Source organism: Patagioenas fasciata, chromosome 3 (assembly GCF_037038585.1).
Source record: "Patagioenas fasciata isolate bPatFas1 chromosome 3, bPatFas1.hap1, whole genome shotgun sequence".
Lineage (NCBI taxonomy): Eukaryota > Metazoa > Chordata > Aves > Columbiformes > Columbidae > Patagioenas > Patagioenas fasciata.
The window spans coordinates 58,093,773-58,114,893 of record NC_092522.1 but is presented as its reverse complement, the minus strand read 5'-3'; the positions used below and the strand labels follow the sequence as shown (position 1 = coordinate 58,114,893).

Genomic DNA, 21,121 nt, shown 5'->3' with positions numbered 1-21,121 from the left:
CTAAAATGCTAAAACAGACTCTATGATGTTGTCGGCTGGCTGGGCGGACCTTGACCCCTCCACCCCAAGTACTGCCGCCTCGCCGGGCTGGAAGTGACGCAGCCGGATTTGCCTTCAAACTGCCGGCGGCGGCGGGAGGAGGCGGGCAAGGCTGGGGGTGGGGTTAGCGCGGCTGGAGGAGGAAAGGGGAGGAAGAAGCAGAGGGGTCGTGGCTACTGGGAGCTGCTGCTGTGCTGGGGCCGAGCTCTGGAGACGAGTAAGTGAGTGCGAGAGACGCGCGGTGCCTTCCCTTTCTTGAGGCGGACAGTGTGGTTGTGGCGGGCTGGCCGTTGCGGGCTGCCCCACCCCCGCTCGGCCTGAGGCGGGGGGCGACCTGCGCGTCCCGCCTGGCCTGGGCCGCCCCGAGGGGAGCCGGGCGGGAGGAGGGTTTGTTTCGGCTCCTCTGCCCCGCGGCCCAGCGACCGGGCGCTGCTTTGGAGAGTGGGTCGCCTCGGTGGTTGTTGTCGTGACACCCGTGACTACCGTGCTCGTCGGTCTGATGTCACTGTTGTAGCTCGCAGGTGCTCGAGGCGTCGCGCTGGCGTCCCCAGAGTCACCGACAGGTGACTGGCTGCAGGTGTGTGGCCGCTCGGCACCCCGCCCCGCGGATCCGGGCTCGGGGAGCTGCGGGGCATCGGTTCAAACACTGAACTGTGGTGTGTACTTCTCCCTTCACTCTCCACCTATATATATATATATATATATATAGCTTAGTGAAGTCAGCTTTTTGTAATCGTGCTAGTTTTATCTCCAGAGAGAAGCAACAGGCATCAATTCTAGATACCCATTCTGATGCCGGCCGTTCAAAACTTTCCGAGAACCTTGCTAATTTGATGTTGACTGTCTAAAATAATGCCAGCCCCCATGAAATGGGGAGTAAATAGTAGGATTATATCTTTAAAGTCTTTTGAAAGGTTTAGCTTTGAAAACATAAAATCATCCACCACCAGTGTATCTATGTTTTTTTTTTGGCATAAACAGCTAAGTACACTTATGTTCCTGGTTGCTGGTGGTTTTTCACTCACTACCTTTACTATTAAATACAATAAGTGTAAGAGAACCAGTATCCAGCTTCCCAAAACAATCGCTTGTTGATACCAAATGTTGGTAGGAGTGGATGTTATGAAGAAGAGCATTAAAGCTGGAAGGGAGCTCTGAGGTGACGCAGTCCAATTTCAGCCCTGTCATCAGTAAAAATCAATTCCTGAAAGCTGTTACTTTGGAGCTTTTTTTTCTCTTCTGGCTCACTGAGAGAACTTTGAGTTTTACATGATTGCTTTGATGTCAAAGCCTGTATAGCAGGCTGAAATAATGGAAACAAGTACACTCTGCCAAAATTCAGGTTCTGACTTAGTCCAAACATTAAGGCTGCACTGAAAGACTCTTTGGAACTGTTCTCCTTGTATGGCTTTTGCTGTTCTCTGAGTCGACAGAGTAGCTGACAGGTCCCCTGTTGGAACTGGTAGACTCCAACTTTAATCTTCCCTTTCAACATCTGCATATCGATCTCTTATTTTTTAAAGTTGTGGATGATTTCTTTGTGAAACAGGGTTGACACTGTTCAGTTACAGTTTCCCAAATTCTGATGTATGAATGTGAGCAGAAATTACTTTAGCTGTTCTTTATTGTAATTCCTTAAAGTCGTTGTGGAAAACATGATGTATGTGCAGTGTTTTCTTGATGATGGTCAGTCTGTTATCTTTAAAATATAAAAATAAGTTCCAAAATCTCATTCTCAAAAGTTGTAGGTATTTTGAGCCCTTGATATGTTTCAACCCCAGCTGCTCTTGGCTGTTCCAAACTCTGGAAGTATTTTAGGTCCTTGGAGCAAATAACAAAATCTATTCTGTTAGTAGAGATGAGTTAATTTGACGGGTTTATTTTGTTAATCTCAGGGAACTGTGAAGTGTGTGTGTTTGCATACAGTGTAGAATTAAACTTGCAAGACAAATTGCGTGGGTTATTTTCCTTCTGTTTGTTGTAAACTTTACAAGCTTGTTACTATTTCAGTTGCTGTTGGAATATAGATAACTTCACTGGGCATGATTCATGGAAAGGTCGTAGGTGATAAGTGCAGCCTTGCTGCTTTGACATCCTGTTACGTGACAGTACTAGGTATTTGTAAACACTTTAACAGTTATTAGGTGGTGCAGGATTAGTTTTTGGTTTGGGTTTGTTTGTTTGTTTGTTAATTCCTTCAGGTCTGGTTTAACTCTGGATTTGTGCATACTCACACCTCTGCCATAGGTGTCTTGCACCCTACTCTGAGCTGCCAAAGCTTTCTGCTGCAAACCTTAATCTGGTTTCAGATTAATACTCCCTTTAATTTTTCCTGGTTTAGAACTGTTTCAGCATCTTCAGTTACAGGTGCAGTAAGCCTATGGACTTGCACTGGTGTATGAGCTCTGACACTATTCAGGTGGCAGCAGCAGTGGCATGTGCAGCAGTGGCATGTCCAGCAGAGCCAGCAGCTTTTTCTGCCCCACTTGTACACAAGAGCCTTGTACTTGGAAGCCACTTCAAGCTCTTCTGCTCTTATGACTCAACATGAAGGAAGAAATTAAACTGGCTTTCTAGTTTAAAATAGATTCTCTTGCATTTTCAGTACCACTGATAAAACAGATGTATTCCTGAGTTTTCATTGGAATTATTACTTTTTGTTGTCTTGGAAGCATTATAAGTTTAAGTTATTACCTTTTTTTATTATTTTTCCCCCATGTGAGATGTTAACTTATTCTTCTTCTGTCTCTGTTCCTCCTTTCTGTCTTTTTATTTTCTCATTGGAAAATCACATTTATGTACAATGCTGTTGTTTTGGTTCCAAGTGTTCATATCTTTCTGGCTTAGCCTCGTTTGTTTGTTTTCCAATTCTTGCTGTTTTCACATTTCCAAATGAAAATTATTCTTACAAACTTTTGGGGTTTTTTTCTGATATTTAAACAGAGTTTCTCTTCTGCTTGGATTGCCCTACAGCATTAATTCAGTGTGGAAAAAAAAAAATCTATAGCTCCTCTCTGCATTTGAAAGTCTAGTTTGGCTTTAGTAACTTGCTATTACTTGATTTTAAAAATGTTTATTAGCATCTTGCTCAACTTGTGATTTCAGTGGTGTTAGTCATCAGCTTGAATTCTCAGGACAGACAAACAGGTGTATCTGGTAGGATGAGCAGGAGTGGAAAAGCTTGCTCCTAAATATAGCAGGGAAAACTTTGTCAGCTGCTGTATGGATCATCAGACAGATATTACCAAACATCTTCGGGCTCTTTCTCCGGAGTTAAAAAGCAACAGAGCTCCCAAGTCAAACAGTGTCTTCAAAGCCTAATTAGCCAGGGATATGGTAGCCTTTGTGGTTGCTGGTCACATTAACTCTTATCAGCTTGTAGACATCGTTGTGGCCAGCTCAGCGAGTCTCTGGCCGGAATGAGATTACGTAGCGTAGGTCCTTCTGATAGCAGGTCTCCAGACTCAGCCCCATGGGTCCCTTTGCATGGATGGGTGTGGGCTGTCAGAGGCCTGTCTTCAGCTCCTGCTGTTGTCAGAGTTTTGCTGTTTGGGCTGAAACTTCTCACAGCAGCTATCTGCTTCAAGGGAAGCTGATGAAGGAAGCAAAAAAGAAGAGGCTGTTGGTGCAGGAATGGATCAGCTGGGTGTCCGTTCATAAAGCTACTTTGGAAAGAGACAGAAAAAGGAGTGTAAGTCTTCAAATGTGTGATTTGTACTTAGCAGCCACTCTTTACAATGGGGAGCTAATATTTTAGCAATAGACTATCTGGGGTATGTGAAGTGTGGCTTCTGAAATCTCAATGTGTCCAAATTTGACCATGACCTGGTCTTGAAATGCGTTCAGTCTTCAGTCTGCTTATTGCACGTGTGAGTTTAGTACTGCTTACGTTCTTGAAATAGTTGATCTGTATCAAGTATGCTTCATCCCAGGGCTTAGCTGTAATTGCTTGTCTGCGATTGCTTCTTACTGGTACTGGCTACAGGTACCGAAATGAGAGCAAGACGACACTCTTGCAGGCATGTTTATTTTCTTATTTTAATGTTTTCTGTACTTGGTTCTAGGAAATTAGGAGAAGAGCGGGGAAATTCTTGGTGTACAAGAGACAGGAGAAGTGGAAGCAGTTCAGGTATCTTAGAGAAGAACAGGGTGGGATATGTGAGTAACGGATAAGAACATAGGATGGCTGCTATATGGACCGTGACTGTAACATAAAGAATGTCTACTGCTTCTACTTATTACTGTATTTGTATAAATAATTCATGTGCTATTCTAATCTAAAAGTGCAGATTCTGCTAGTGCTACAAACTAGAAGTGGTCACAGTCCATGATACTAGTGGAAAAGTAGCATGGCTTGAACAGTGGGTTAAATAAAGTGAGTAGGTACACAGTAAATGTTTAATTGTGGCCTTTCCTTACCTTTCTGTGTTAACTTAGCAGCCTCAACATTTTCCAAGAGTCTCTTTTTAAGTGTAAAAATGGAGGGGATAGGAAGGTGCAAGATGGGCATGGAAGATGAATATTTGTTTTGAAGAAACATTGAATAGTACTGAATAATTGTAAAATTGAAAAAATGGATAAATAGTGTTCTCCACAAGACAAAATCAGAGTGTTAAACTTGTATGTGTGGAATGTTAAGGCAAAAAACTCCAAAACTTAATGCATATGGCAGAAGGGCTTTGGTTTATTGTTTGGGGTTTTTCTTAAACCACATGCCATAGTATGGACAATGTTTTAGTGCTAACAGTAAAATACCAGTTTATCTTACAGTAGAATAAAGAGAGAATAAGTGTATGCGATTGTGGGTTGCAATAGTATGTTTCAGTCTGCGTATCTTGTATATGCTTTTCAACAGCCTTTGTTGCATTGAACAATTCTATGAAGTGAAGCGTTTCATTTCTAGTAATAGAGAAACAGGTCTCTTTTTTGTGTGGATGACTTTCATTTTAGGACCTTTTTCTAACCAGTGTGTTTCCAGCCTCTATATTTTGATGTGCCAAATGAGGTAATTAGCATATGCAAATAGTTGCAAAAATTCATTCTGGTCCCAGGATATTTTTTTTTCCTTAATATTTCCTGTTTTTTTCAGCTTCATGTTGAACATGAGCCTTGTTATGATCAGTGAGAATGTAAAGCTGGCCCGTGAATATGCCTTGCTGGGAAATTATGACTCTGCAATGGTCTACTACCAGGGAGTTCTTGACCAAATGAATAAGTACCTCTACTCGGTCAGAGATACGTATCTGCAACAGAAATGGCAACAGGTAAATAGTACTCTTCTGGGACGTTTTGAGGGAAAAGTATTAAAGTAGCAAAAATTGCCTATCTCATGGTAAACAGAAGTATAAAAATACTTACACCATTCTCTGATAAACTGTTGTGCTGTTATAAATAGACTTTTTTAGTTATTATATAGACTTATTTAAATCTTCTTTACGATTTCTTGCTCTGACAATGACAGAACAAGCAGTGGAACACAGCCCTGGGGAGCCAGTGCACTGTCTGGCTTGTCAGCTTCTTGCTGCTGAGTGTCCCTGTTACGCTGAAGTTTTTTTGGCTGGTATAATTTTGAATAGTCTTATTTCCCTTTCGGTGTTTTAGTAGTGTGACTTATGGATCCTTCATAGAAACTGAGTTGTGGCTACCATGCTAATTTATCCTTAACACAAACCATCTTTTTTTTCATTGACATTCAGTTTATTAGGTCGTGCTATTTTCTGTCATACTTGTTTAATATGCAAAATTTGTCAAATGTCTCTTCGCTGTTAAATCAAAAATTGATTTGTTTATTCTTTAAAAGTGTAAGGAAGGCAGAAAAAAAAAAATCTTAGTATCTGATGTGTGTTACTCTTGTCTATCGAAGTAGAATCCGGTAGCTTGTGAAACCTCATGGCATCCATCCAGGCATTGCACAGGCTTGAACAGAGGTCTGTTACAAACTTATTTGCAAAGTGCTTAATCTGCCCTTTTTTTTTTTTTTTTTTTTTAATCAGGTTTGGCAGGAGATAAGTGTAGAAGCTAAGCATGTGAAAGATATAATGAAAACACTAGAGAGTTTTAAACTAGACAGTACTCCATTGAAAGCTTCACAACAAGAATTACCAGCTCATGATGCAGAAGTCTGGTCTTTGCCAGTACCTGCTGAACGTAGGTAAGAGGAAACCTGAAGAGCTAAATTAATGTTTATCAGGGCAAAGTGTGCTTTGAGTTCAGCCTGATCCTGTGTAATTTTTGTTCTAGGATTTAGATGTGTAATACTTAACACCAGCAGGTTGTCACGGTTTGTGTTGAAGGAGATGCCATTTTGAAGCAGCCTGCTTCAGAATGTTCCAGGGCTTTTATCTTATATGGGCTTGACTAATGTCAAGCGATTTTTTTGCTGCCTTTGGTTTTTGGTTTTTTTTACTGACAACATAAACGCTTAATTCTGTGGAAGCTCAACTCTATTCCTGAATTGACCTGTTGCTGACTTTAAAATGATTCTGCATGCAGTTGGATGAAGAAGTATTATCAGAGTAACAGTAAAATCTGGAAGTGTCCAATCTCAGTTCTTTTTGTGTAGCAGGGTGGTTGCCAGATCTCCTTTGTGAGCTTGCCAGTTAGGCAGGCTTGAGCTCAAGGGAAGGGGTGGGAACAAGCAGCTGCAGGCCAGCATGCTTATTTCATGAGTTTTGAATTATGCTGGGGTAGTGTCTGTGGAACCAAGGCCTTGGCATGTGGTTTGACAGTGGAGCTGCTGCTGAAAGGGCAGTCCTATCCTCCACAGTTGCCCGAGTTTTTTCACTTGTGTCCTTGTTTGCATTGCTTAGCTGGCTTAGGATACTAAACTGGCAGAAAGACACTGTTTTATGGGGCTAGTGCTTTTTGTTGTTGTTTGGCTTTTAGTTTCTTTTTTCTTGCTTGTTCTCCTGAGATTAGCTATCTAAATTGGTGAATTGGAGGTTTTAACACATGCCAGTGAAGGACGAAACAGATGTGCATGCAAAGCAGAGGTGGAACTGTGTGCTTAAACAGAAAGCAGCTATTAGATCAGCTTAGCTTTGAATTTACAAGCTGTTTCTCACAGACGGGTAACTTCAGTCTTTATGGCTACATTTTTACATTTTTATTATTTTAAGCCTGCTTTCTGAAAGAAATGAGTCTTGTGTGATCATACTGTTTGTTTATCTCATTTGGTAACTTTGAAACACTGCTGGCCCATTTCATTCAAACCTTCTGAAATAATAGAGTCTGGGAGGTAGAACTTTTCTAATATTTTTAAGCTTTCTAGAGAAGAGATATACACTTGTGTTTCTAGAAGGGGAAAGACTTGAGAGAACTGTTTCTGTTCCATTTGTCTTGCCAGCTGGTGAAGTATTGAGTTGTGGTAATATGAAGAAAGTCACAGGGAAAACTTGGGCCATATTGCATTGGAATAACCACTGTAAATTCCTATATTGAGATAGCAGAACTCAGAAATTCAGGTGGAAATTAGATGTGTAATCACACTATTCCTTTATTTTGAGCTTTGGAATGGAATTTGCATATGTCTAGGTGCTCATAAATAAAAATGAAGGTTGGTAGATACTCCATTTAGAGAGTGAAAAGACTTTAGCACTTACTGCCTTATCATTAGCACATTCATGTTGCCTAATACGCATTTCTCTCTGAAAAAGATATGTACAGTTCTGACAAACTTGCTGCTGTCAATCAGTTAAAGACAAGTTTTATGAAGGTAGTGGATCCTGGTGTAGCTTGAATGATAAATCAAAACATATCTTTTAGTTAGTAAATACTCTTCACCGAATCACAGAATCTCTTCCTTTTTCTGTTCTCTAGAAATATCCCTGACCTTAAACTTGACTGTTAGTTTATTAATGCTGGAATTTTATGAAGGCCCATGGAAAAAGTATACCTGTGAGAGTAAAAGATGTGCCTGGGGAAGAAACTGAATTTAAAAAAAGAAATCCATAATACCAGTCACGATACTGGTTTATTCATATGTGCTTCTAAAAAATGGTATAGTTTCAAACAACTGGAAGCCTCACATAAATTTGCTTTCCCAAGAGGTGAAAATAAAACTGTCATTCCCAAGAAATCTTTACATTTCTTTGGGTAGGAGAGTGAGGACCATTGTGATAAGGAGAAAATATATTGGGGAAGGGGGTGTGTGTGTGTTTGTTTGTTTGTTTGTTTCCTAAAGTCCATAATACTAGGATTACTTTTAGTAATGAGCTTGTTTTAAGCAAATGAGCCCTGAGTTTGTGGCAAAGGACAAATGGATTTTTAGTGACTATTTGAAAGTATCTGTCTTGTTTCTGACATACAGATTTTTATCTTGAGCAAAATGTCTCGTAATGACTTTATTTGGTTGTGTAGTGCTTACCAGTGACTTTACACTGAGGCTTTTTGCATGTGTTACAACTAATTAGACCTTCACCAGGACCCAGAAAACGTCAGTCTGCTCAGTGCAGCGATTGCAGAGGTCACAATAATCGTATAAGTGCATCTGTCAGAGGCCCTCACCGACCATCCTCTCGAAATCCCAGTGATAAAGGGAAGGCAGTCCGCAGCCGGGAAAAAAAGGATCAGCAAAATAAAGGAAAGGAGGAGAAGGTAAGCTTGCAAATAACTTCATGAAGCTGAGAAACTCAGTCTTGCTTTCTTAATATTGAGTGTATTATAAAATTAGATGCCTATAAAATGTTTCTTCTGTTCAAGTCAGCATGCTGATTTGAATCTCTCCTTGTAAGGTATCTTTGCTTTATGGACAATCTGTGTTACGGATTCATTAAAAAACCCACACACACACTTATCTGGAGGAAGTAATCTGGTAAATGGAGCTCATTCCAATGGGAAGCCCTTATGGGTTCTTGAATTGATTTTGTATGTTTTAGACTGAGTTTGACTTGCCTGTTCCAAAGCATTTCAAGATTTGTTTAATCTTGAAGGGAGACCTCTACATATTTTTTGTTGAGATCTGGTATTAGATCTGGATTCTTTTCAGTTTAAAACAAGAAAACACCAGCATATACCCCAGAGAGAGAATGATCTATGATCTCTTAGTTGCCATTAGAATGCTTTAATTTTTGCTTGTGCTCTCATCTCCATGACTTTAGCTGATGACCAGAGTAAGAGATTGTACTGAAGACTCTCAGTTCATAGTTTTCCAGAGTCTGAATAAATTAAATATCTATGTAATAGTTTGTTAGCTTCCACAACCTTATGTTGTAGCTAGGTGTCATGGCCTGTGGAAATGGTATAAGCTACAAGGGTGGAATTGATTAGCTGTGTAAACTACTACTTTTATTAGGAGCTTAATTACATTGTCTTGAGTGAGAGTCCTCTCTCACTAAGAATACACACACAGAGACAGGATAGGTCTTTCTTCTTTTTACAGTAGTTCTGTCATCACCAGTGCTTGCTGTTAAGTGTATTAAAAAAAAAAAAAAAAGGGTATGTCTGGTGCATTTTATTTCCTTTCAGTTGCATGGTCTCTGCTGTTTGAGCCCTTTCAACTGTGTAGCTTCTTTGCTTCTACTCTACTGCAGAGTTGCTTCTCCACTGTTCTTGTCCATGCTCTTGTTATCAGTTAATTAACTCTTTTTTTACTCCTGTGGTCTTCCTGTAGATCACCTTTGCTCATCTTGTGTAAGGAAGTTCTGCTTAATTTTTTTGTGTGTCCCATATTTATGGCATATTTATGACATTCACAGGATTTGAGATACCCTAGCTCAGCATGACACTTTCTGAGCCAGTCTCACATGTAATTCTCCCTACCCAGCTGCTGTCTTAGATAGTTTTTCATTTCTCTGGGAGAAGAGGCCAACACTGTTATACTTGGATAGATGTTTGCAGTTTTGATTACCTACTAAAGGAAAGGAACTGCATCAGTACGATATGCTGGCTTTGGGGAGAAGGAAGCGGGACCAGGGCAGTATAGAAGTGTGGGTGAACCAATAGATCTTGCAGTGCAGCAGGAATATGGATGCTTCATAGTTTTCATGCTGGTTTATGTTGTCACCTTCTAGAAATATGATGCTACTATGGACTTGTTAAAAAAAATCCATTGGTACCATAACCATTGTTATGTATTGATGTTGTTATATCCTTTATATGTAGAACAAATCCACATCTGAGATTTCAGAATCTGAACCAAAGAAATTTGATAGTACTGGATATGATAAAGATTTAGTAGAAGCTTTGGAAAGAGATATCATTTCTCAGAATCCAAACATTCGATGGTAAGTTTGAATACTGCTGCCAGTCTTTCTTAGTTCTTTCTTTTTCCTCTTATAGATATGACAAGATTTAACTATTTTAATATATACTTAAATATTAAAAGAACCTACAGGTTTTCTTTATTCGTTAAATAGGCAACTAAACTCCTTTGTAGTTGAGTATTTTTAGAACTTTTTTTTCTACCCATGGATTCATAGAATAGTTTGTGTTGGAAGGGACGATTAAAGATCAACTATTTCAACCCTCTGCCGTGGGCAGGGAATTCTTTGCCTAGGTCAGGTTGCTCAAAGCCCTCTCCAGCCTGACCATACAAAGCTTCTGAAAAATTTTTAGGAGTCCTGAAATCAGTTTTTGCGATATTCCTTTGCAACATATAAGATTCTAATGTACTGCCAGTGTCTCTTCATTTAAAAACCTGGTTTGCTACCAGGCATGTACCAAGATTAGAAAACCAATTAACAAAGATGTTATGTCAATATAGGAACCTTTTGAAATCTTACTGGATGTCATATGACTGCCAGTATAAAATATAACCATGTATCAGTACCTTTACATAAATGTGTTAAACATTAAGCCCTACACAAAGGTTGTTTTGTGTTCCAAATGTTTCCAAGCTTAAGTGATTTTTGTGAGGATTAAATGAGCAAAAATCTTCTGGCAAATAAAGTAGACTTAAAAAAACCCTGAAAATCTCACAGACAACTTGGTATGCATGCAACTGCCGTGTATTTCAGTTTAATAAGTAAATATATATGTTTCAGTTTTTACCTTGAATCTTAAATCACCACTTCAGATTTGAGACTAATTCTCCATAAAGATATGTTTTTAAACCAAAATATTACTTGGGCATGTGCTGTTAAGTGGAATGCCCCGAGAGTTACCCTCAAGAAAATAAGACCCAGCCTGTAAGGTATCTAAGAACTAATACATTTGTGACTCTGAACAAGAATTCTAAAAATTCTCTTTAATTCAGCTCCATTTACTAGTCTTCAGTAAATTGTTCTCATGATGATGAAAGATGGTATTCAAGGATAAGGGACAGCCAGTCTCTGGGCAAAAGAAGAAAGCATCATTTGTAACTAGCATAAGTTAAACCATCTTGCCTTATTCTGTTTATTCTTTCTGTGAATAAGAACAAGAGTGCTCTAGTGAAATACTTACTGTGTCTCTCTGTGCTTTTGCATTCAGCTGGAGTCTACTAGCTGGATGACAAGTGCAATTGTTGTAGGCTTTTGCCACTAAAACACAAATGAATCCAGCTCATTTTCCTGACTTACGGAAGAGCTATTACATAACAATAAGTTTAATTGCATATTGTTTTGAGGTGTGGACTGGTGCTTTTGCAGTCTGTCTGAATCTGTCAAACAGCTTTTTCTTTCTCTCTTTTTTTTTTTTCTGTCAGGGATGACATTGCTGATTTAGTAGAAGCCAAAAAGCTGCTTAAGGAAGCTGTAGTCTTACCAATGTGGATGCCAGAGTTTTTTAAGGGAATTAGAAGGCCATGGAAGGTATGAAAATAATCTGATCCTGTGGTCAAAAGTAAGATTCTGAGATTGGACCTTGGCGGAACAAGAAATTTCAGGTGGTTTACAGTTCATATAAATTCTTCCCGCTTTATTAACAAAATTTATGGTAAATAGGACTAACAAAGCAAAGATGTCAGCCAGATAAATACACTGTCTTCAGCTATATTGTTGCAAGTAAGCAGTAGTAATTAATTACTTACCTTGGAATAACTTTTCAAGGGAAAGTATATATCTAGTATTGTAGTATTACACTATTAAACAGATTGTGAAATTGCCTTTCTGTTTTGATTCTTGTCCTAAAAGTGGTTCTTTTCCATTTTAATAGGGTGTATTGATGGTTGGTCCTCCTGGTACTGGAAAGACCCTCCTGGCAAAAGCCGTAGCCACTGAATGCAAGACTACTTTTTTCAATGTTTCTTCTTCCACACTTACCTCAAAATACAGAGGAGAATCTGAGAAACTTGTTCGTCTGCTGTTTGAAATGGTGATTGAAGTTTCTGAACATAAATAGTGAAATAATGAGGCAGAGTTACTTCTGGAATAGGGAAACCTTGCCAAGATTTAGAACTCATAGCATACCAAAACAGCCCTCCAAGCTTCAGACACTTTAGGATCTTGTGATTCGGCCATGTGTGTTCAAGATCTGGTTATTCCTAAGTAGCTTTATAAAAACTGAAAAATTGTTTTTGTTTTCAGGATTAGCTTCTTATGTTAGAGGTACCTCTCTATAAGCTGATGAGTGCTGTAGAACGTACTTGAAGACAAAACTGGAGATAGAATCTAGTTGCTTTCTGGGTGAGAACCCTACTCAGCCTGGGCGTGTGGTGTTGTTGTGGGTGGTTTTATGTTTGTGCTTAAAATAAGTGGAGTTCCAGACTGTAGTGGGCTTCAGAGAACATAATACATGAAATTGGCTCAGAATGTGTAGTCTTTTTTTCATGTGTTAATAGGTTTGCTGTGCAGTGCCTGCCAGGGTACCCAGTACTGAAGGGGGCAGCAGAGTTGCAATTACAGTAGTCAGAAAAGTTAGGAAATAAGACTTTCTACAATATAGTTTGATCATATTAAATGAGTTTATATCATGCCTATCAATCAAAAATGCGTATGTGCAATGGACAGCACCTCAACTGCTGTAGGAGAATAGCTTTTATTACTGCAGATTCTGTCTTTCACCTCTCTTGTTTTCAGAAAGGTTAGGGTTATTTTGCAGTTGACCTGTATCTCAGACAGGTTCCATACAGTGGTGTCCTAGCCTGACATTCCTCCTAGCTTTAAATGGGTTCTTATTCAGGCATTCTGTGATGACTTTCATGGTTATTCCTAATGTGTAGAACTGCTTTTATCTTATTAAACATTTGTTTATAGCGCTAACAGTTACAGGACTTGACCAGAAATGGTTCTACTCAAATGTTATTAATGAGTGTACAGCTGCTTTACAGTTGTGTGCACTGGTCAAAGAGAGGGAAGGTTCGGTACAGTTGGTACTCAAGACCTGATTCCTTGAGATAAATGTGTCGTTACTCAGCTCTGAATATGCTGCTGTTTCTTATATGTGAGCAGACTGCCATTTAACTTTCTGCTTTATCTTTTATTTTCTTTAGGCTCGATTTTACGCCCCGACAACTATATTTATTGATGAGATAGACTCTATCTGTAGTCGCAGAGGAACTTCCGAGGAGCATGAAGCTAGCCGACGTGTAAAGGCAGAACTGCTTGTTCAAATGGATGGTAAATCACTTGATCTCTGGGGAGTGCTGAATTGGAGGAAACTTGAGGGAGAAAAAAGAAAATCATAACTTAAATCTTCAGAAGCAATTTGTTTGAAAGCCTTACATAAAATTGGGGTAAAAGGATACAAATGCGCTATTCCAACTGTCAGTGTGGAAGGAAAGAAGTTGCCAATTACTTAACAATCTATTAGCATCTGAGCAATGACCTTATATTACTGACCCAGAATAATGATTATTCAGTGGGAAATAGGAGACTTCAAAACTGCAGAAGAAAAGAAGTATTAATTGCTCTTCTCAAGCTTTACCTAGCACATAACTTACTTCTGCAAAACCAAGTAAAAAGTGGTTCAAAAGAACTGTCACCTGTTCCAATATAAACTTCAAAGGCAATCATTACACTCAACTTATTTGGGATCTCTTTTTTTCTACTAATGATATAAATAAAAAATGAAGGTAATTTTTTATAGAAGTGGTTGGAAAAGTTTTCTTTTTAAAACACTGAGTTCATTACAGCTGTTTGGTTAATATTTCACAAATCAAAAAAGTTTAAAAGTAGGTAACATTGTGCAAAGTTGCTATAGAGGCATCCTTTTTATAGTCTAGGGAGCAGGGAGAAAGAAAGAAGCATCTGAGAAGTGCTACTCTATGGACTAATTTGTGATCTAATTCCATGAGTCAGAAGATTTGCGTATTTATTTCTGGTTCTCTGATGTGATACTCTTTTATGTTTGACTTTAAGTAGTAGTAGAGCTGTAATACTGTTCTCATAACTCAAGTATGTGCATAAGCTAATTTTATAAGTAACAACTATTTGAAGTCCTTTTACTTGAGCATTCATAAATGGTGTTTTATATGCAAATTTTCAGGCAGACTAGGTACAATGGCTATTCCACAGCCCAATCCTGTGATTATAAGCAAAACCAGTAAATGCAGAGGGTAGCAAGTTTGATGAAATTGACTTCTTCATATAGCAGCAGTTTCACAGTGCTTTAGAGGCTGAGATGTTGTCTCTGCCTCTGAGAAGCTGTGATTCAGTCCACCCAATTTAAACATTCGCTTCAGCAGTTTGTAAGAATCCACTTGAGTATGTGAAACATTTGGCCTTGATTCAGAAGTGAAGAACTTTGTAGGGGAGTAATTTGGCTTTTGCGTGGCTATTAGTAAGTACTATTTGAGGGGTGGGAAATGTCTTTTTGTGTGTGTGTGTTGATAGTTTTGATGTTTTGGGGGTAGGTTTTTTTCGTGTATGTGCTGTTACAGGACATTGATGTGAAAATTCAGACAAACAACTCTGCTGTAAAAGCATTTCAGCCATGGTAGAGAGGAACTTCCTGATCTGAACAGTGACCTGTGCCACTGCTCCTGGTTAAACCAGTTCTCCACTTTGGCTTGCAGACTGTCAAATAGATGAAAAGCTGAGTGCTAGCTGTTGCACTGAGTGATTCTATTGCACTTGGGCATGCTAAAGTGCATTAGAACAGCTCCTTTAATATTACAGAATTGTAGTTATTGTTCTCTCCATACATGGAAGTTCACGAACTGTATGTACGTTTTACCTTATCTTTTCTCCAATGCAGGTGTTGGAGGGGCTACTGAAAATGATGATCCTTCCAAGATGGTCATGGTACTTGCTGCTACTAATTTTCCTTGGGATATTGATGAAGCCCTAAGACGGAGACTAGAAAAGAGAATTTACATTCCATTACCATCAGGTATGAAGACTTGGGGAGATAAGTGGTTGAAAAGACTAAAACCTAAACTTTATCAATATTCCTTTAGTTCTGAACACCTGGTTTAAAAATCTAATTGATCAATATGCAAATTAATTTATGAATGCAGGACCAGGTTAAATCTGAACTTTTGTAGAAAGTGATGTCCTTTTTCTCATTCTTCACTCTTATCCTTCTTCAATTCATTATTTATCTTCAGAAAGCAAATTGCATAGACTTAATTTTCTATTTTTTTATTAGCAAAAGGTAGAGAGGAACTCCTAAGAATAAATCTGCGAGAGCTGGAACTGGCTGATGATGTTGACCTTGCAAATATTGCTGAGAAAATGGAAGGTTATTCAGGTGCAGACATTACCAATGTATGCAGGTACGTTAACATTGCATCATTTGTCTTACTACTGCTACAAACTCTGAGAAAACTGTTTCTGAAGTAACTAATTTACATGACTAAATTGTTGAACAAAAACAGGCCGTAACTTGTTTTTTATATATGGATAAAAGGTGAAATACTGCATTAATGTTTACCTAGATTTCCATTTGATATTTTCATATAATAATGATCAAAAGCAGTTGCAACAGAGTAATCTAAACAAGCTGTGCTTCAGGTAAATTCCATGTTCTTTCATGTACACCAGTTTCCTTGCGTGAGGAATATTCACAGGATGGTAGACTTTAACTTGCAGAATTGCAGTCATTCCACTGAGGTTATACCACTTCCTACGGAACATCCACGTGTAAGAAGTAATAGTGGCAGAGGCCAGAGTAACTAAAGTGAAAACATCTTCTTCCTTTGTGGCACAGAACAGGTGTACCTTATTGTGTGACCGTGCAAGAGCTGTTTACTCAGTACATTGGCTTTAATGATGAGGCTGACTTGAGTCTTCTCCTACCTCCTCCATCTCCTCTCCTGCTCAGTCTTGTTTGCATACAAGCATTTGTGGGCCTATCCTGTAACCTAGATTCCTGAAATAATTGACTAAAAATACCTTCTAGCCCTTCCCCCCAAACTCTTCCTTTCTTTCAAAAATTAAAAAGGGAAGGAAGAGGAGTACTCTTCTAAGAGACTAATATCAGTCATGTTGCTTACATCAAAAGACTTGCACTGGCACAGTTGCAGCAGTGTCCGATTATGGAATCAGCAATAAGGGATAAAGAACTGAAACTTCTTCAGATGCTGTTGTCATCTAATAAGCATCCATGTAACTGTGCTTTCAGGCTTTGGAGGTAGCACTGAAGTGTGGCAGTGCAAGGCTTGAGCTCCAACTTGTGCCAGTGCAACTGTTGTGGGGCTGTACTTTGGACAGGGTAAGAGAACTGTTCTGGGTTAAAACCACCTCCTCATTACCTTCCTCAAACGTGGTTCCATTTCTTGCCTTGATTCCTACCACAGCTCTGCAAACCCTTCTGAGCATAACTGAGCGGACAGTAAGCTGTGCCACAGGGATGAATGTGAGTGGCTTGTATGCTAAACAGCCACTAAGGGCTCTCTCAGCAGCATTGCTTAAGGCTGACCTAAAAGTTTGGAGCTGCAGAACTGTTTCCTGCACAAACCTTGCACAGTGTCTGGGAAAATAATGTGTCGTGCAGATTTGCTTAATTTGTAGGATTGTGAGAAGAATCTGTGGTGTTCTTTTGCTCAGTCTTGGTGTTGGTTGTGCTTTGAAAGGAGTTTTTGCTAATAAGTTCACATTATGTGAAAGAGTTTATTTGGCCTGCTGCTCTGTGCATTTTAGTGTTCATTATTTGTAATTAACTTTATACTGGGTACTGATAGACTTGTTTAAAAGTCAGAATACTTGTGATGTTTCTCGGTTAATTTCATATACACATACTGTTGCTTTTTATTTTTTAATTGAAGTCCAAAAAAGGCAAGAAAACAAACAAACAAAAAAAAAAGAAACACCTGAGTCTTTCATTTGTGGCTCTTTAGAGATGACTGAGGTGGCAGCAGCCAGAAATCCAGATGAGGTGGGGTTTGGATGTGCACGATTTGAAATTAGTAGGAAAGTACTCCTGTTAGCCTGTGTATTTACACTTCATTAATGGTGTCAGGAAAAACAGATCTTAAATGTGATTATTTCATTTACATTGAGACAAAAAGACATATGGCTGATTTAAAAGTGCTTTTGTATGGTTCAGACACACAATATAAAAACACAGTAAAGTTCAGACTTGTAGACTATAACAGCCCTTGCTAGTGACACAGAAAAAACTTAACAAAACGTGAGCCAAGAAGTCTGGTTTGGTCAAATTATTTTCCTATCTTAAATAATTTGAGATTAAATCCAAAGTTTGCTGTGCCAGAGTGAAAACCAGTCAGAGATGAGTATATTTCCTAACAGTCAGCACATAACCATGGAGAATAAAGGTGTAACTTTATTTTACAAAGACATTCGGGAAATATAAAATTCATCTAAAGTCCATATTAGATATGAGTATGCACTGACTTTGAATCATTGTTCTAAGCAGACTGTGAAAGTTGAAAGGCCTTTGGAATGGAACTGACCCCACTGTGTGTTCCAGTGGGTGGCTGCTTATTTTGTGAATGTGGCTTTGGTGCTTCTCCAGGCGCTAAGGGTGCATTAAAGTTAAGTACTAAGGGTTGATGTTGGGGTGACTGGCACTAAAATGACTTTACAGAAGAAAGTGGTGGCAGCTGCACTTGAATTTTATAGGTATGTTGGGATATGGTGAGGTTTTTTTGTTTGGTTGAGTTGTTTTTATTTGGTAAACTGCTGCCTGGAGGCAAACTGGGAATGCTTTCCCTCCCTCTCCCCCATTCCTGCCCTGCCTTTCCCCCCACCCCCACCTTGTGTAACATTGGCTTTTAGTTTGCAAATGATGATATAATTACAAAGCATGGTGATATTCGGCTAAGATGGAGTTCAACAACGCAACTTTTTTTTGCATTGTTCCAAAATTCTAGTTACTGCATAATGCATTCTAATTGCTGTCAATTAATTAGTAAATACATGAAGTCTGTCAGTTATAATTTTTTTCGGGGGAGGAGGGCATGAAACTGAAACAGAATATGCTGAAACCATCTTTCTGAGTTCTCCTACAAGACATCTATAAGGTTTTATCTTTGGATTCTCACCTACCGATATGACATGATACTGTTGTGACATTGCCAGGACCATCTTTCCATCTTTTTTACTGCTAGACAAAATAAGTAGCACTTTCTTATAAGCTATATAGAACAATGAATTAGCACGAACTTTAGTGTTTCAGTGTTATCCATTTATCACCTCACTGGCTCATTACTGTTGGAAGTCCAAACGCAGTCAAACTTAATGCAGCAGGAAAATAACTCAGTTGTAAAGACACTTAATCCTTTTTGAGGCCAGAAGTTTGAGGAGTCATGGGCTGAACAGATTTTGTAGTTCAACATTCAGCTGTGAATGTACAGGTTGGAAATAGATACTGTCAACCCCTCTGTCTCTACAAGTGTGATTCCTGTTTGAACCAGGAAACACTCAAAGCATTCCAGACACTTCTCCTATACATAGGAGGAGTAAATCCATTACTGTGTCTTTTTCCTGTTTAAAAATACTCTAAACATCAGCTACATCATAGGCATGCAGTAACATTAGATAAATCAGTTCATCTTTACCTCTTCTGGCTAGCCTGTGAATAGTGGCTGTTCAAAGATCCAGCAAGAATAAATCCATGTTTGAAAAACACGAAAAAGCATAGTATTGTAGGCTGTACAAGGCTGCTGAGCCTTTCAAACAGCTGAACTCACCATCCTATATTGAATAACTTTTTTTTGCATCCTTAACAGAGATGCGTCGTTGATGGCTATGAGAAGGCGCATTGAAGGCTTGACACCGGAAGAAATAAGAAATCTTTCCCGAGATGAAATGCACATGCCAACAACTATGGAAGACTTTGAAATAGCTTTGAAGAAAGTTTCTAAATCTGTATCTGCTGCGGACATTGAGAAATATGAAAAATGGATAGATGAATTTGGATCATGCTGAGTTGTCTTATCTTGAAGAAGCCACCTTACGTCTTAAAACAGCTTTAGAAGTAAGAAGTAGTGTGTCAGTGCACTGCGTGCTCTTTTTAACTTTTGTAATTTAAGAGCAACAGATGTCTAAATAAACTTTTTTAAAATGCACATTCTTTCTAGCTTTCTTTGAACTAGCTCAGAAGCTACACATTTTTGTGAAAGATACTGATGGGATCTGCTTTGATCTTCAGGATTTTGAATTTCCTTAAATTTAATACCAGAACTCTTGCATCAGAGGGTTTACACTTGAAAAATAGCTATTCCACCAAAGAAAACCAAACTAAGAACCCGTACAAAGGTTGAAATTTAGAACAGCAACCCTCATGCTATTCACAGTCAATAGAATCAACTGAAGTTTGAGCAAGGGGCAGGATCATCACTGGTTTACAGTGTCTATTAAGTAATATTAAAATACATCCAGCCCATGTAAAGTAATCCTGGGGTGTAGTTTTGTTGTGAGTTTGAGAGAAAACAAAAACTTGCTGGCATTAATTCTGAAATATGTTTTTCTTCCTTGACTGTGTGGTGCTGTGATCCTCAAAACTCTGCACTGGTAGGTTGGCTTCCAGTCTACACATTTGTTCTGATAAGGCTGTTCTGAGAAGGCAGCGTGTTATGTGTGTGCTCAATTGATAGATGTAAAAACCTAAATTCTCTTTTTGCATTACTTGTCAAGTGGACCAGTTCTCTGAAAACAGTTCTACAGTAACTATTTAGGTCATAATTTTAGATTTTGCTCAACAGTGGCCACTGTAACTAAGCCATCTATCGTTTCTATCCATCTCCTATTATTTTGGAAACACTTCTTCCTGCTATCTCATCTAAGAGCAGCCAGCTGCAGTTCTGCTTACAGCTAAATTTCATGCTTTTTCATGAATCAAGTCAGTCTAGGCTTGTTTCAGCTGATATGATATATGCACGCTGTAGGAAACTGGCTGTGGAATTCCTGCTCATGGGTCTCTTCAGATGCTGCAAGGCAGATGGGAAGGACACATGATAGTGAAAAGTTGCAGTCTGAGTAGAAGGCAAGTGGGTCCCAACTACACAGTTTTGTAAATGCCATTGTTGTGAACGTTTTGTTTACCACTATGTTGTGAGGGACAGCTGGAAGCGCTGAAAAGGGACTTTGACAGCAGTGCTGGAGATGAGATGCTTGGGAAGATGCTGAGATGTGGATACTGCTGAGAGCTCCTCAGTCTCTGGGTGGACCTGGCATGCATGAACCCAGAAGTGAAGGGAAGACATTCAGGTGAGTATACAAGTCTGTGCATTTATAGACTTCCATCTCCAAAATGGAAAATAAATTTTCCTCTTTCCTTTCAAAAGGATAGCCATATGTGTCAGGGTTAAGAAAAAGATGCAGTATTTTGAATGTGTCCTGGGAAAATGAGACCTACCATCACAGGCATGCAGGATAGTTGCCCTTTCCTAACTGGGTTAGTTGTGGTAAGGAGTTTTTAAACTGGTTTACAAAATGGTTCAGAGTGGTCCCAGTTTGAAGTTGCACTCCTATGAAAGGTGTAAGACTTTTGTGATTCAGGAAAACCATGTGCATGCTCAAACAGAACATTAGTGCTTTGACTTAAGACTTGATAGCTCCAGTTCCATAGCACAGCAGTGTTGTCTGGCAATCACTGTGTTCAAGACTTGCACTATTTTTAATTTCACTAACCTGATGGTAGTATTTCTTTTCTTGTGCTTTGTAACTTTGTAGAACACAAGATAGAAGAGGATTCCTTAGCTCATGGAAATCTGCCAAGCTGTGAAGCAGTATCAACGCTTTTTCAGGCTTAACCAGTCATTTGTGTTGCAGCTGTTTAACAGAGTTGAATCTCCTTGTTGCTGTGCAGGTGCTTGGTT

General features: G+C 39.0%; 1 protein-coding gene across 3 annotated transcripts; it reads left to right on the top strand.

Annotated features, from left to right (window-relative positions):
• The first annotated feature begins 151 nt into the window (after positions 1 to 151).
• KATNA1 (katanin catalytic subunit A1) lies at positions 152 to 19,369 on the top strand. Of its 3 annotated transcripts, XM_071806416.1 has the most exons (12): positions 189 to 256; positions 4,104 to 4,168; positions 5,129 to 5,303; positions 6,033 to 6,190; positions 8,451 to 8,634; positions 10,141 to 10,262; positions 11,663 to 11,768; positions 12,112 to 12,270; positions 13,388 to 13,514; positions 15,094 to 15,228; positions 15,487 to 15,613; positions 19,031 to 19,369. In XM_071806416.1, exons 3-12 carry the CDS (start codon positions 5,133 to 5,135, stop codon positions 19,227 to 19,229), a joined length of 1,488 nt encoding a protein of 495 aa, XP_071662517.1. In that variant the 5' UTR covers positions 189 to 256; positions 4,104 to 4,168; positions 5,129 to 5,132; the 3' UTR covers positions 19,230 to 19,369. The 3 variants fall into 3 exon arrangements, with proteins under 3 accessions (XP_065690589.1, XP_065690590.1, XP_071662517.1); XM_065834517.2 differs by lacking the exon at positions 4,104 to 4,168 and having other exon boundaries at positions 152 to 256; XM_065834518.2 differs by lacking the exon at positions 4,104 to 4,168 and having other exon boundaries at positions 168 to 260.
• The last annotated feature ends 1,752 nt before the right edge of the window (positions 19,370 to 21,121 follow it).

Excerpts from the sequence above, each read along its gene's own strand:
- KATNA1 (XM_065834517.2), top strand. The coding sequence starts at position 5,133 with ATGTTGAACATGAGCCTTGTTATGATCAGTGAGAATGTAAAGCTGGCC. Across the intron at positions 10,263-11,662 it reads CAGAATCCAAACATTCGATG|GGATGACATTGCTGATTTAG; the intron begins GTAAGTTTGAAT and ends TTTTTCTGTCAG. Across the intron at positions 11,769-12,111 it reads GAATTAGAAGGCCATGGAAG|GGTGTATTGATGGTTGGTCC; the intron begins GTATGAAAATAA and ends CCATTTTAATAG.